A 16,204-nucleotide genomic window follows, 5' to 3' on the forward strand; every position below is an offset into this window, starting at 1 on the left:
CGTTATTCTATTAAAACGAATTGATTAAGAATGTACCAATTTCAATTAGACACAAAATATCGCATTTACTCAGCTCAATCAAAAAGCGACCCTGTTTGCCTGCGAGTACTAGTGCCATCTAATATACGGTAATGTTGTCATTCCAAGATGGCCGCCTCATCTATCCTGGGGCTTCGCGTCAAAGGTGGGAGAGGCTCACACAGGGATCCGCCATTTCGAACCTCTATTGAAGGTTTTAATGATGCAGTGAACTTGAAATGCTACAGATAACCTTTAAACTGTATCGTTTAAGATACTATTCATAATATTTGTCATAGACCATATAGCTACTTTATTCGGTACAGGTCTGCACGTCATTTTTCTTTCATTGGTAGAATAGTAAACATGTTAGGTTAAACTGTAAGGCTAAACCTTAAAAATATTTCTTGTTAAAAGGGCCATTAAGTATTTTTAAAGATAATCAGTTTCTTAAGTGCTACCTGATCGTTTTCGACTACTCGCTCTTCTGCAGTATTTTGTTACTTAAGTCCATCTTTTATTACCACTGTAGCCGCTGGGTCAGAGCGGAGTGTGGCGCACGGGATATTTACTTCCGGTTGGTTGTCAAGCGAGCCCAAGAAGCTCCGTGAATGTTTCCTTGGTGACCAAAGGCCCTGTAGGAGCCTGCAGCGAATGCAGCTCTTACTCTTGGTGCTTGAGAGGGTGCTGGACGGGCACACAGTGAGTGTCCGGCCATGGCCAACATGCAGATAAAGGATGGGGAATATACGGCAACGATCTACAGACTGGTAAGAAAACCCAAGCATACATGTCAGCATTTTAAAAGAGGAAAGCGATAGAGCCTCGTCCAGGGTAGCAAGCGCTATATAAATACAATTACAATTATAGTTTGAAAATCACATAATCTGGAGAGTGTATTTCTCCCATTGTCTTCAATTGAAGCAGAGGCAATGTTAAGCGTGAGAAAGCAAAACTAAAGCCATTTTGGGCTTCAAAAACTCCTGCCTGAATAGGGAACCCGCCTGAGCCTCCCTACTGCTTATTAAGTTCAATCGAGGACTTAACACTCCTTCTTATTACTGGTTTGTCCGTCAGCATAACAGAGACCCACGAGTAGGGTAACATCTGCAAGCCTTAAAGGTCTGGTCTACCCGTTGAAACATTTTGTCGAGCTTGCGCGTCAAGAATTTTCAATTCTATTAAGGACATGGAGGCGAGGATTATGCTTCTCTTTCTATGCTTTATTACTCCAGCAGCCAATGAGAGAAGTTTATCCCAAAACATATCCCATAAGTCAACAAAGATCACATGACCAACCATAGAGAGGTATATTATAAAAGGCAGTAACACTAAATCACTTCCTCTTTCTTTGCGTACGCCTTCAAACAGAAAAGTGAGTCAATAAGCACAGTAGAACCAAAGTTAATAAATCGAACCAGGTGCTCCAACATGAAAAAGTCACACACAGGAAAGTTGAAGATCCATATCCAAACATAGGATGTCCCAAGAAGAACGAACATAGTCCAACGACAACAGTCAAAATGGGGAGCACCCTGTCTTCCATTCCAGCATTTGTGACCCCAAGGCATCATGGTAAATGCAGTCATTAGCACGAATTTGAATAGAGTTTTGAACGTTTTTCACCATAAGTTGGTGCGGCGAGTGCCGTATCTTCGGACTTCGCCTCCGTGTCCTTAATAGAATTGAAAATTCTTGATGCGCAAGCTCAATTTTTTTTATTCTATGTCAGGACTGGAGGCTCAGATTATGCTTGTTCAAAGCTGATCCTCCACCACAGATGCAATATCTACAATAGGCTTGTAATAAAAAGCCTTGAATGTTGAGTCAGTCAACCAATCTGCCGCTCTCATAATATCCTCTAACCTGACCCTCAAATTAAAGGACTTAGAAACCATAGCTCCTCTAACTGAATGGGCTCCAAAAATAGAGCTATCAATCCCGCTTCGGATAATAACCATCTAATCTATCTAGCCATGGTAGCAGAAGTAACCGGATTAAATGGTTTTAGGAGAGCAATTAAGACTTGACCACCTGGATCTCTCCTGAATTCACTCGTAGCTGCCTCACATGCCTTCAGATATTGCACCACACATAACTTAGAATTGTGGGGAAACGCTGGGTAGGACACATATTTAGTACCCATTTTAGTACGCCTGGAAATGGAAAAGGAAACCCCGTCCGAGGAGAATATCCTTCCCGCTAAATATAGAGCCTTGACATCCGCTACTCTTTTGTAAGAAATAAGACACAAAAGTAAAGTGAGTTTGGCCGACAGCTGTTTGCGAGACAAGTACTTATTTTCTGGCCATGAGATAAGAAAAGATAGCACCACATTAACATCCCAAAGGGATGAATAACGAGGCCGAGGGGGATTAGACAAACGAATGCCCCTCATAAGTTTACAAATCACCTAGTGTTTACTAATTGGTCTGCCAAAGACGGACAAATGCCCGGCCGGAATTACTGATCAATAGTTATTAATAAACCTATAAGCAAGGCCACATGCTGCCAATGATGCTAGAAAATTAATCACTAAATTGTCATTGGCTTTAAAGGGATCGGAATCCCGTTCTGCACACCAATGCACTCATCGTTTCCAAGAGGAAGCATATCGTTTGTGTGTGTGCTAAAGGCCCAAGCTTGGTGAATGTAGAACGAAGCCTGCGATGAAATGCTTGGCAGGAGCCATTGTTGCCTGAAATTCTCCATGCTACCAGCCAGAGTTTGCCTGTCACAATCAAGGGATGAGGATTCTCCAACGGGTCTTGTAACAAATTGTCCTGAAATGGAATCAGAAGAGGGAAGTCGCACAAAAGTTCCAGAGCAAAAGGGAACCAAACCTGAGCACTCCATAGAGGGGTGACTAGGAGAATATCTGCCCGCTGCCAGCAAACTTTGCCAGAACTCGCGGAATCATGCTGGAAGGAGCAAATGCATAACGCAGGAGACAGGACCAATCCTGAAGAAAAGCATCTGTGGCTAACGCCTCCGGATCTGGTCTCCAACTGAAGAACCTTGGAAGTTGATGGTTCAGGCGAGTGGCGAACATGTCCACTGGGCATGGGCCCCAACACTGGTTGAGGCAGTGAAACACTCTCGAATGGAGCTTCCAATCACTGCCATCCCAGAGAAATCTGGAGTTGCAGTCCGCTACAGAGTTGTTCACCCCCCGGAGATTTTCCGCAATCACCGGAATTCGGTGTTGAAGAAAGAATTGCCAAAATTCCTTGGCAATCTGCACTAGAATTTTTGATTTTGTACCACCTAGCTTTTTGACATATCTGACTGCTGACATGTTGTTCATCCACAGCAGAATGCAAGAATCCGACCGAAGAGGCGACAGGCTTCGGATCGCAAACAAACCCACTAGAAGTTCCAAACAATTGATGTGGAGCTGGAGTTCCTCCTCCGTCCCCCGGCCTCCTGTAGTGAGGGTCCCGCAAAGGGCTCCTCAACCCCATCTGCTGGCATCGGACTCCAGAATAACATTCCGGAGAATTGCCGAAGATCCCTCTGCCATTCCAGGCCTCCATATGTTCGAGCCACCAGGCTATCTCCGTCTTTGCTTCCTCTGAAAGAGGAATCTTGTCTGCAGACGACAGTCCCCTTCGAAGATGAGATATCTTGAGCCTCTGAAGAACTCTTTAATGAAGGGGACCCAGGAAGATAGCTTAGATCAAGGACGATAGGAGTTTCAACATCCGAGCTAAATTCTTTAGTGACACAAATTGTTTGGTCAACAGGAGGCGTAATTCTTTCTTTATGTTGCGCACTTTCTGAACTGAGACTTTACAGAGTCTATCTGGAACCACAAGAATTCCATCTGCTGGGATGGAAGAAGGCAAGATTTGGATTGGTTGATCAAAAACCCCAGATCTTGGAGTAGCTGAATTGTCCTCATAAGGTGTTTGTGGAGAACTAAAAGGTCCTGAGCCATGAGGATCAAATCGTCGAGATAAACAATTAATCTCACTACTCGAGCACGAAGTGACTCTACCACAGGTCTCATCACCTTGCTGAAGCACCAAGGAGTAGAAGAAAGTCAGAAGGGAAGGACCTGGAACTCGAAACATTGGCCTAGCCAAATGAATTGGAGAAAACGCCTATGAGGAGGAAATATCGGAATGCTCAAATACGCATCCTTCAGGTCCAAACGGACCATCCAATCCCCTTCTTTCAGGATATCTCTCAGAAGATGGATCCCTTCCATTTTGAAATGCCTGTAAACTATTCAGGCATTGAACTCTTTTAGGTTTAAAACTAACCTTGAACCTCCTCCCCTCTTGTCCACCAGACATATGGGGCTGATAAATCCCCTGGGATGAGGAGAAGGCCGACAAATGGCCCCTTTTTTGAGAAGAGTTTGCACTTCTAAGTTTATGACCTCTTGATCTCAAAGGGAAAAATGGAGAGGAGGAGGAGGAGGGGAAAACTGACATGGGGATTGATAGAATTCCAACCTGAAGCCTTGCACCGTTTCCAACACCCAAGGATCCTTGGTAAATTTTTGCCATTCTGTCAGAAATAACTGAACTCTGCCCCAAGAACAACCTCTGTATAAGGAATAATTCTCACCTGCATTGGAGGGCACTTGAGAGGCATTCTGTTGTCCTTTATAGTAGTTCTTGCGTTATCTAGATCGTCTCCCACGAGAACGGGTGTGGTAGAATGTTGGATCTGCAGCTTGCCCCCTATCGTATCCTCGTTCACGACCAAAAGACTCACGTCTGGGGCCTTGGTAGTAGTAACGACCCAACGAGCAGCCGCACATACATCCGGCCCTTCGAAAAAGAGTGTCTCGAAACACCTTCTTGAGAGACAACTGGGCTTTATCCATTGAGTTAAATGTAGCTGCAAATTTTGAAAGGTCCTTGGGAAGGGAGCTCCAAAAAGAAGTCCCTGAACCACTGGGCCTGCCTCCAAGGTAGCAAGTTCATTTAGTTGGGGATCTATTTGCATAAGGAGGGAACGTCTCCTTTCCGTGGAGATTGCTACATTAGCATTACCCAGGTGGCAAATAGCTCTTTGAGCCCATCCCACCAATATATCAGGGTCAACAGGGGTGTTAGATTCTTTAGCCATGAAGGCCAGCTCCAGAATTTTTGTCAGAGGGCCTGGTAAATCAAGTAACTTGTCTTGACAAGACCTCCAAACACGGTCCAGGCCTTTATTAGGGTCTTTCGACCATTTCTTCATGAATGTGACCATTGTGGGGTCAATATCTGGAGTATCGGTGACCTTCCCTTCAAGATTCGGTCTGGGGCACTCTGCTCGAAGTCTGGCTCTCACCTCCTTATCAAAGCCTGCTCTGATGTGTTCTTGGATGTACAACGCCACCTCAGGAGGCGGGGTCCAATGAGCCTTTGTGGCTTGACCTTTGGACTTGTCAGTCTTTTTTCGCTTACGTGGACCTGGGAGGTCCCCTTGATCTGAATCTAAATCGGAATCCGACACAGGATCCAAGCGTGACTGATCTGAAGAATGATCAGCATCTCGCCATTCTTGTTGTTGAGAGGGACTGTAACCGTGTTCTTTCTGAATGGAGGCCGATAAACGATCAAAGATTTTCGAATGGGACCATTTTTTGGCTTTAGATTTACCCTTAGTGGTAGCAGGTTGTGGAGATTGATTGTCATCTGATGGTGCAAGGGGGGGCGGCCAACCTTTATGTCGGGCAAAACTTTCAAAATGGTGGGCAAGGGGTCCTAAAGCCTTCGCTAAGGCTTTATTGACAGAGAGTTGTACACTATTATCTAAGGCCCCAACCAGATTTTCCTCCAAAGAAGGAACGTCACCACCAAAATATTCATTCTCATCATAGGAATATGATTGTGCCATTATTTCTTTCAGAAGGGTCTCAAAAGGACTGCCAATGATCGGATAGCCAAGGGCTACAGTCAAGGGGAGTGCACAACCCCTGCAGGCTTAAGGTGAAAACAATAAAGCGTGGAGGGAGCTGCTTGCAGCACTCTAGGCAGAGCCTATGCAAATTTTACAACCCTGAACAATCCTGAGCCTCAGGGCGTAATGGAGCAAGAAGAGCACTTTCAATCTGGTCCTGAAACGGAGCACCGCAATCTATCAGGCAAGATACTCAGCCACTCAAGGCAGGACGGCCATTCAGTGAACAACAGAAGCCTTTCCTTCTGCTTCTTGTAATTACGCGTTCGTTCGTTTCCGAGTACGTCGCATCTACTGAAGCGTGTGGTGATCGGAAAAAAACGTGCTCATGTGCTCATAGTCCCGAGGGACTAAAAATAGGACTGCGGGCGCGAGGAACTGCCATCTGCTCCCGCTCCCACTCCACCAATAAGTTGAACACGAGCGCATCCGCTTGTACGATAAACACAGAAATAGTATTGCTACAATCATAAAATCAACAATAACGCTAAGGGCACTTAACTGGCTGCGGAAGCAGCAAAGAAAGAGGAAGTGATTTAGTGTTACAGCCTCTCTATGGTTGGTCATGTGATCTTTGTTGACTTATGGGATATGTTTTGTTTTGGGATAAACTTCTCTGATTGGCTGCTGGAGTAATAAAGTATAGAAAGAGAATCATAATCTGAGCCTCTGGCGCTGACATAGAATTGACACAAAACCTGGGATAGCAGATTTTTTCCGTGCTCCCTAGAACCATTCAACGTAAGAGGCCCTCAATAGCAGGATCTGCTGTTATTCTCTTTCAAATATGAGAAAATCAAGAAAGCATTACATCCTACACCACACTTCAGCGTTTGCATTTGAAGGCAGAGGCATCAGGCGTGCTGGCTTCATCGCTTCCCTCTACTCAGTATAGGAGACTCAGATTAGAGCTGCTGATGTGTTCCTTATTAATCATATGAATTCAAACCATGAACATACTGTAAGTCACTCTTCAGCATAGCAGTTCTAGAGTTAGTAGAATCTGATGTCTTTTAACCCCTTAGGAGACTATAATATTTGGTTCTTAGTTCTGTGTCCCTTCTGTTTGTTCTGGGGGTTTGGAATGTTGCGGGGCAATTACTGTGGAGGGGATGTGTGGACTGTTCGTTGGCCTCTATTGGGGGTGATTGAATAAAGGAAGAAGTTCACTTCAGGTGTTCAGAATTTCTCTTCATGCGAGTGGATCATTGCTACAGATATCACAGGATGCAGGCTTGTAAATCTGTCCTCTTCTCACTTAGAAGGCACATAACAAAAGCAAAATCCCATCTCATCGCTAGACAAATTACCCTGCTGTGTAATGCTGTCAACAAAATAACACAGTGGTAGAATTTTACTCACAGCAGTATAACAGGCGTTATGTATCATTGAATAACAGATGAATAATTTATTTAAATTTATTGTATCATAGTAATGTAAGCAATATTCCTTACACCTGACGCTGCCTCAAAGCTCTCCCATTCACATTGGGTCTATGGTGCCGTTTTGGAGTCCATTGATTGCACTTTGGCTTCAATAGAGGTGTTAGGTGAGGTGTATGAGGACCACATTTGTGCTGCATTCAGGGTGCAACAAACTGGCAGCTGTGCATAAGCATTAGGTGTTGTATAAACTGTGAAAATGAATGTGCTTGCGCATGGTATACTATTTTACAGTGTGTCTGTATCGTGCAGTTATATTAACAGATTAGTCTAGTTTTGAAAGCTTTCTGACATTCGGCATTCTAGAGCTTGGTTGTCTAAACAGATAAAAGGCCAGTGAATTACTTTTTGAAAGTGGGACCACTTTGGACCAATCCAAAGTGTAGCAATCATGCTTGGAGCTGCTTCATTTATGTTGAAGGAAGAGTGGGCCAGTGCTGAGGATGACTCAATGTGCAATGCACATTGATTTTAAAGATGATTCGTCTAGCCACAAGAAGACAGAGCAAATATGTGATAGGTCTGAACCCAGATGTTTAGATTGATGAGCTGTCTTTCAGCTGCATTCTGGGTTCTCTGTAGCTTGAGAAGAAGGTATAAAGGGGCTAAAATGTTTTTTATGCGTTGACGTAAACTTAGAAAAGGTACCATTTCATACAGGGATCACATAATGTAGAAACATAATTTCAGGCCTTGAAAAATCCAATTTTCTTTTTTAATCAAACCTGCAGATCAGTTACTCGAATACTCTACTCGACCTAACTAAAATGCACTTGACCCATAAACCGGTCTTAAATTGTGTGATCTTAAACAAATGTTTAATTTCACGGAGTCACCTTTTCAATATCACATATAACAGTACCGTCAAATATGTGAGATCAGGTTGTCTGCTGTACAAAAACTCTTTTGCTTGATTTAATTGTCTAAACTTTTTAAACCTTTGCTCCAGGTATAATATAAATCTAGCCCGCATATAGGGTACACTGACCCCTGACTTGCCTCTTAGTTAACTGATAGCATTGTCATCAGAGCGGGGCAAGAATGTTTCCCCGTTCTTGTTTAAAAACTCACACTTTATATAATTATATTACTAAAGCATGATAGGGCAGCGCACTGCCATTTACAAGCAACACATTTCCATTGAAATGGTGACAAACGTTACCATAGACTTTCAGTTTTTCTGATAAAACTATATAGGTTGCTAATTGTATTTTGTGGAAATCTGGTTTCAACAAACATTAATCACCAATTAAAGTGTTCTGATTTATTTTGATCCTATTAACACCTTTGTTTCTGTTACATTTGAGAATTACAAACCTGTGTTTACATGGCTACTTAAATATATGTATAGAGTTAATTTAAAAGCAATTTAAATGTTGTATGTTAGAAAAAAATGGATACCATACAACTTTTCATTTCACACTGCATGTACCCCAGCACATTGCCAGACAGTTCACTTTACTTTTCTTTCACTGGTGTTTACAAAATTGTCTGACTTTGCAGTTAATCTCCAGGATAACCAGCAATTCGTAGGAAGGCATAAGACTGAATTTTGACCTCTATCTTTAAACACACAACAAATGTGACAAGATAAAACAAGGTTTAAAGGCATCTTTATTGCTCAATCACTTTCTGAATAAACAGAACACCCATTCTTTGCAAGCTCAAGCTTCTTTGGGCTAGTATGCCCAACAAAAAGCTTGCCTTGATAAAATCTGACTCGCCATAGTGAGTGGGTGTATGAATTTCTCCAGGCCTGAATTTGATAACTTAATTTACTTGAATTAAAGGAGAGATGATTACACGGTAAGTGCTAGGTTGCTTACCTTTACTAAAGTGTTTAGTGTTGGACTTGGTTCTTGTAGCCAGATGATTCAGGGGTGATTGTTTATTTCCAGCATGCAGGTAGCTACATTTTTGACTTTGAAAGTTTGAAATGGGTAAATAGCTACTAGTGGTCAACTCATTGAAGGCATTTTGTGATGCCACATAAGTGGAGATACAATGTATTTTTAAGGTTTTGATTGAGTTATATGTCATCAGCTTAGTTGTAGAAGTTGAGGTGACGAGAGGAGTTAAATAGTATCAAAGAAATCAAATTATCAGAGCTGGAGTGCAGCAACTCCATTTGAGTGACCAATCTTACCGCTAGGATGGAATTTAGTTTGTCAGTAAGAAAGAAGGCTATTTCTGTGAAAGACAATTGTTCAGTGAAGGTGAATGTGCAATTAATTTCCCTGAGAAGGGCCTTTGTATATTAGCTGAGAGTTGGAAGGATCACTGTGATCTCTGCTTAGTTCAGCTGTGCAAAAGATCTTACCTAAAATAATGTCTGAATGTGATGCCTGGGCGTACCTAGAAATTCAAGAAACATGAGTTAACAGGTATTTCTGAAGGTGTGTGTTCTACAGCTATGGCCATTCAGCTATGAAGACCCTAATTCATTTTGAGCTGCAGCATGTTTGGGAATTTGAAGCAATTTTTGGTTGGATTCTTATAACATGTATTTTTGTTGTAGACATATTACGGGGCATTCCTGTAGGTAAAGTCTGCTTAGCTACACACAGAATCTGAAACTAACTGATTAAAATTCTCCCAGTTAGAGTTGTTGAGATTCGTGGGAAGGGCAAGAGGCAAGCCGGGGGATGCAACTGTCGTAGACACATTCAACCTTTGAGATATGAGGAAGCAGTATCTACTGGTTTAGAGTGTCAAAAGATGCCCAGTGATCCAACAGCACTGGCATCCACACTACACCTTCACTAGCTGTTTTCTGGCACCCAGGGCAGATTTTAGGAGGGCTACTTGAAAGGCTCTCTGGTGGATGCTAGACTCCACTAACGCTAGGAGGCGGTGGATGTCAAGGTGAATCTGAAGCTGGAAAAAAACTTTTTGAGGCTCTCAGGGTTGTGGGGTAGTGGATATTGACCTTTAGTTGTTGACAATATACACATTTCAGGAGCTCTTTTGGGAAAGGGTATATATGATGATGTGCTTGTGTGTGACAAGAACTGTCCCTTTTGGTTGATTTGTTTACGAAATGGATGGTGGATACTGCTAAGCTATCTGCACGGTACTGTATCAGTCTTTATACTGAAAACTAAAAGAGTTCATAATTCATCAATTTACGTGTACTGCATCAAAGCCATGAAGTCAAATTAGAATCTGAAACCAAGTGTATGTGAAATGAAAAGGATGTAATCTCGGGATTATCATGTGGACATTTTTAAACAAAACTTTTTGGTGTGTTGTAATGTGTGAGTTGTTTTGAGCAAAGTGATTTACAGAATCACCTTTTATAAGCTAAATGCAAGTAATTCCAGTGTAAAATCAAAGCAAATATAAATGTATTTAGCAAATTAAAGACAGATAGGTTAGTGTTTTTTTTTTTTTAGTTTTATTGGACGAGGGAAGAAAACACATATGAAACAAACGTGTTTATGAATAGCCAGTACATGAAAATACACTAATGAATGGAAGTTCCACTGGTTTTTACTTGATGAAAATACATATAACTGTCTGCAGCTGAGTCGTTTGACTTCTGATGACTGTTTTCTTGTTTTGGTTTATGTGATGCGTGTAAGAGAGAGGGTTGGGACTGTTTGACTAGTTTCTCTTGTTGAAGCTGGATTGGAGCAATTGTTTTACTGGTGAGCTGAAAGGTGAAGCCGTCCTTCTTTCCTTCTTTGCTGATAAAAAAAGCCTTTTAATACTCCTACAGAGAGGTTTTGTAATAATTGAAGTTCCTAAAAGCAGTCTGATATATATATGTATATGTGCACACACACACACTCTTTCACTTTTACTCTCTTTCACTCCCTCTCTCACAGTTTCACTCCCTCTCTCTTTCAATCTTTCTTTCTGTTTCTCTTTCAATCTCACAGGCATGCAGTTGATGACCTGGAAGATATTTCAACACTTCTGTATTTCTTTTTGAGACCTACTCGAACCATTCCCTTTCCTGTTGTTGGGTGCCGAGGTTTATTTTAAATGTCTGAAGAATGCCAATGTTGAAAGCATGGCTACATTTGTCAATTGGGTGTAGGGAAATGCCCCCCTTGGCATGGGTACCCCCTAACGTTTTGCCTTTTGTTGATGCCAGTTATGATTGCAAGTGTGCTGGGATCCTGCTAACCAGGCCCCAGCACCAGTGTTCTTTCCCTAAACTGTACCTTTGTTCCCACAATTGGCACAGCCCTGGCACACAGATAAGCCCATTGTAACTGGTACCCCTGATACCAAGGGCCCTGTGGCCAGGGGAGGTCTCTAAGGGCTGCAGCGCATATTATGCCACCCTGGGGACCCCTCACTCAGTTCATGCACACTACTTCACAGCTTGAGTGTGCTGGTGGGGAGAAAATGACTAAGTCGACATGGCACTCCCCTCAGAGTGCCATGCCCTCAACCCACTGCCTGTGGCATAGGTAAGTCATCCCTCTAGCAGGCCTTACAGCCCTAAGGCAGGGTGCACTATACCACAGGCGAGGGCATAGTTGCATGAGCACTATGCCACTACAGTGTCTAAGCCAAACCTTAGACATTGTAAGTGCAGGGTAGCCATAAAGAGTATATGGTCTGGAAGTTTGTCAAACACGAACTCCACTGTTCCATAATGGCTACACTGAAATCTGGGAAGTTTGGTATCAAACTTCTCAGCATAATAAATCCACACTGACGCCAGTGTGGGATTTATTGAAACATGCACACAGAGGGCATATTAGAGAGGCCCCCTGTATACCAGTCCAATTCCTAGTGTTAGACTGACCAGTTCCTGCCAGCCTGCCACAGCCAGACGAGTTTCTGGCCACATGGGGTGAGTGCCTTTGTCACTCTGTGGCCAGGAACAAAGCCTGCACTGGGTGGAGGTGCTTCTCACCTCCCCCTGCAGGAACTGTAACACCTGGTGGTGAGCCTCAAAGGCTCATGCCTGTTGTTACAGCACCCCAGGGCATCCCAGCTAGTGGAGATGCCCACCCCTCCATCCATTACCCCCACTTTTGGCGGCAAGTCCTGGGGAGATAATGAGAAAAACTAGGAGGAGTCACCCTCCAGTCAGGACAGCCCCTAAGGTGTCCTGAGCTGAGATGACCCCTGCCTTGAGAAATTCTCCATCTTAGTTTTGGAGGATTCCCCCAATAGGGATAGGGATGTACCCCCTCCCCTCAGGGAGGAGGCACAAAGAGGGTGTAGCCACCCTCCAGGACAGTAGCCATTGGCTACTGCCCTCAGACCCAAACACACCCCTAAATTCAGTATTTAGGGGCAACCCTGAACCCAGGAAATCAGATTCCTGCAACCTACAACAAGAAGAAGGACTGCTGACCTGAAAGCCCAGCAGAGACGACGGAGATGACAACTGACTTGGCCCCAGCCCTACCGGCCTGTCTCCAGACTCAAAGAACCTGCACAGCGATGCATCCAGCGGGACTAGCGACCTATGAGGACTCAGAAGACTGACCTGCACCTGATGGAGCAAGAACCACCTGAGGACAGCTGCTCTGTCCAGAAACAGCAACAAAATTGCAACAAAGAAGCAACTTTAAAGAGACTCTCACTTCCTGCTAGAGTCTTCACACTCTGCACCCGACGCCCCCAGCTCGAGTTTGGAGAAACCAACACTGCAGATAGGACTCCCAGGCGACTCCAACGACGTGGACACCCTGAGCCGGCCTCCCTGCACCCCAACAGCGACACGTGCATAGAGGATCCAGAGGCTCCCCCTGACCGCAACTTCCTGGTAACAAAGGAACCCGACGCCTGGACCAAGCACTGCACCAGCAGCCCGCAGGACCGAGAGGAACCACCTACCAATGCAGGAGTGACCGGCATGCGGCCCTCATCCTAGCCCAGACGGTGGCTGGCCCGATAAGCCCCCGTGCCCTGCCTGCATTGCCAGAGTGACCCTTGGGTCCCTCCATTGTTTTCTACGGCAAACCCGACACTGACTTTGTACACTGCACCCGGCCGCCCCTGTGCCGCTGAGGGTGTGCTTTGTGTGCTTGTGTGTGTCACCCCCAGTGCTCTACATAACCCCCCTGGTCTGCTCCCTGAGGACGCAGGTACTTATCTGCTAGCAAACTGGAACCGGAGCACCCCTCTTCTCCATAGGCTTTGGGCCTTCCTTTGACCTCTGCAACTGACCAGCTCTTTGTTGCTGGTGCCGTGGCTTTGGGGTTGCCTTGAACCCCAAACGGTGGGCTGCCTATGCCCAGGAGACTGACTGTGTAAGTGCTTTACTTACCTGAGAAACTAACCATTATTTACCTCCCCCCAGGAACTGTTGATTTTTGCAGTGTCCACTTTTAAAATAGCTATTTGCCATTTTAACCAAAACTGTGTGTACTACTGTTTTAAATCAAAGTTCTATACTTACCTGTGTGAAGTACCTTGCATTTTATGTACTTACCTCAAATTTGAATCTCGTGGTTCTAAAAATAAATTAAGAAAATATATTTTCTATATAAAAACCTATTGGCCTGGAGTTAAGTCTTTGAGTGTGTGTTCCTCATTTATTGCCTGTGTGTGTGTACAACAAATGCTTAACACTACCCTCTGATAAGCCTATTGCTCGACCACACTACCACAAAATGGAGCACTGGTATTATCTAATTTTGCCACTATCAACCTCTAAGGGGAACCCTTGGACTCTGTGCACACCATCTCTCACTTTGAGATAGTATTTAGAGCCAAGGGCCATATGTACGAACACTTTTTCCCATAGACACAGAATGGGTAAAAACCTTTGCTACATCTGGCCCTAACTTCCTACACGAGGATTGCTCTTTTAACTGACTTCCTGTAGTAACAGAGTATATGCAGAGCAGCTTTTGAGTTTTTTATAGCTCATTTTATTTTACAGTTTTGCATGTAGTGCATAATCCAACGTTTCCAGTGGCACCTTGGCACTGTTTGTAGTTTAAGCGGTTCATACTGGTATGTCCCAAAATGGGCTTGCTCCTGTGCAACTTGGGTTTTGGAGTTCTCAGGTCCAACCCGTGCTTTGAGTGTTCATCCCTCTGCAAAGGTCTTCTCTTGTGATTTATCTCCAAACTGTGTGAGTATTCAAAGGTAAAGGGTGTGTGTTGTGCTACTGCTTTGTCATTTGGATGTGGTGTGTTTCCATGTTACCAGATTCTTGATAGTAGTAGTTTCTAACAGAAGTAGAGTCTCAGTTCAAACCCAATCTGCTAAGTGGGTAGACTTTCTTTGCTGTTTATAGACCTAGCTGTTGTTTATGTTTTTTTGTATTTTTTCCTTGTTTTGCTTTCCAGATAAAGGATGCGAGATATGGAGAAGCTATACAGATCCTCAGTAATGAGCTACAGAAACAACCAAGGGTAAAGCATTCATCTATTTGTGATATTGGAGTGTGCCAAACTGATTTCCATGTCGTAAAGTGAAGTTCAGATTGGCTCATCTATCAAGTGAACTTTTCCAGTAGATTTATTGTCAGGTGCTCCTTGTTTATTATCCCCGGAAGAGAACAGCTTTGAACACTTTGACCCTTATTATGACCCTGGCGGTCTTTTGACCGCCTGGGCTACGTTGACAGTTTCACCGCCAACAGGCTGGCGGTGCAGACCGCCACATTATAAATGTGGCGGGTTGGCCTCTGCCAACCCGCCACATCCCCACTCATACTGCCACGGTGGTTGGAACTGCTGGGCCGGAGATGAGTATCTCTGACCTGGCGGTCCACAGAAGACCGCCGCCGGTATTCTGAGCCAGCTTTCCACCAGGGTTTCCGCGTAGTAGCACCGCCTCGAAAACCCTGGTGGAAAGGCTACCGGTGACAAGGAACTTCTTCCCTGCCACCGGTAGACGGCTTCCCCAGCAAATACCCCCACCCCTGCTCCCCCCACACCCCACCTTCCAGGAACAGCACCCCCCCCCGGTACCCCCCCCACGTACATGCACACAGAAACCCACGCACACCCCGCATACACTCATTCACCAACACTGACCTACATGCATTCACTTCAACACTCATACACGCATTCACTTAATCATTCATACACGCATACACACACGCATACACACGTAGACAAACACCCATTCACACATGCATACAGACACGCAAACACCCACTCACACACAACTCCCCCATGCTCCCACCCCAGTGTCGGACTCCTGAGTTACCTTATCTGGTGAGGAGGTCGTCCGGCAGGGAATAGGCGCTTCCACCCCCGACAGCGCCCCTTCCATCAGGCCACCGCCAGGCCGTATTGCTGCTCGTAATATGGCTGGTGAAGTCCTTTAGGCGGGGCGGGGCCAGTGGTGGAACCGCCCATGCCCCTCTGCCTCCCAGTACGACTGCTGATGGATTTCTGCCCAAAATGTGGCGGAAATCCAGCAGTACTTGTAATATGGTGGGTGGAAGACCACCAGCACTGGCTATCTTCTGGCGCCTGCGCATTTGCGGTCTTTAAAAAAGACCGCCTACGTCCAAATGGGGCCTTTGCCTCAATCCTTAATATAAAACAGGTACTGTGTGATAAAACTGAGAACAATTTCACCACATGTTGAATTCTAGGTGCTGAAAATATACACAGCTGTGATGTTTTCCACCAAGAGATTCAGAGTGAATCATACGGCAGCAAACTTTGGTTGCCTCTGGCACAGCATAAGAGCCAAATTGGTTACTTGTTTTGATGACTGTAAATTGATTTGAACTCCATGTAGATTCATGGAGATTCAACCTTGGGGTTTGACCAGGATTGCTAAATTAAATTTTTGGATAGTGGAAATGATCACCAAACAATTTGACAGCTATTTTTACTCTGTGTGTTATCCAAGGTTGATGACGTGAAATTAAAAACTTGGGGCCTTATTAAGAGTCT

General features: G+C 44.4%; 1 protein-coding gene across 1 annotated transcript in view; it reads left to right on the top strand.

The window, feature by feature from the left end:
* Positions 1 to 588: 588 nt before the first annotated feature.
* The window catches only part of LOC138262126 (intraflagellar transport protein 70A), a 142,389-nt gene continuing 126,773 nt past the window's right edge, over positions 589 to 16,204 (top strand). The window contains exons 1-2 of the mRNA XM_069211901.1: positions 589 to 788; positions 14,636 to 14,701. Coding sequence (XP_069068002.1) covers positions 735 to 788; positions 14,636 to 14,701 — 120 coding nt within the window. The 5' untranslated portion in view covers positions 589 to 734. The remainder of the gene's footprint in view (positions 789 to 14,635; positions 14,702 to 16,204) is intronic.

This window comes from Pleurodeles waltl, chromosome 10, assembly GCF_031143425.1.
Source record: "Pleurodeles waltl isolate 20211129_DDA chromosome 10, aPleWal1.hap1.20221129, whole genome shotgun sequence".
NCBI lineage: Eukaryota > Metazoa > Chordata > Amphibia > Caudata > Salamandridae > Pleurodeles > Pleurodeles waltl.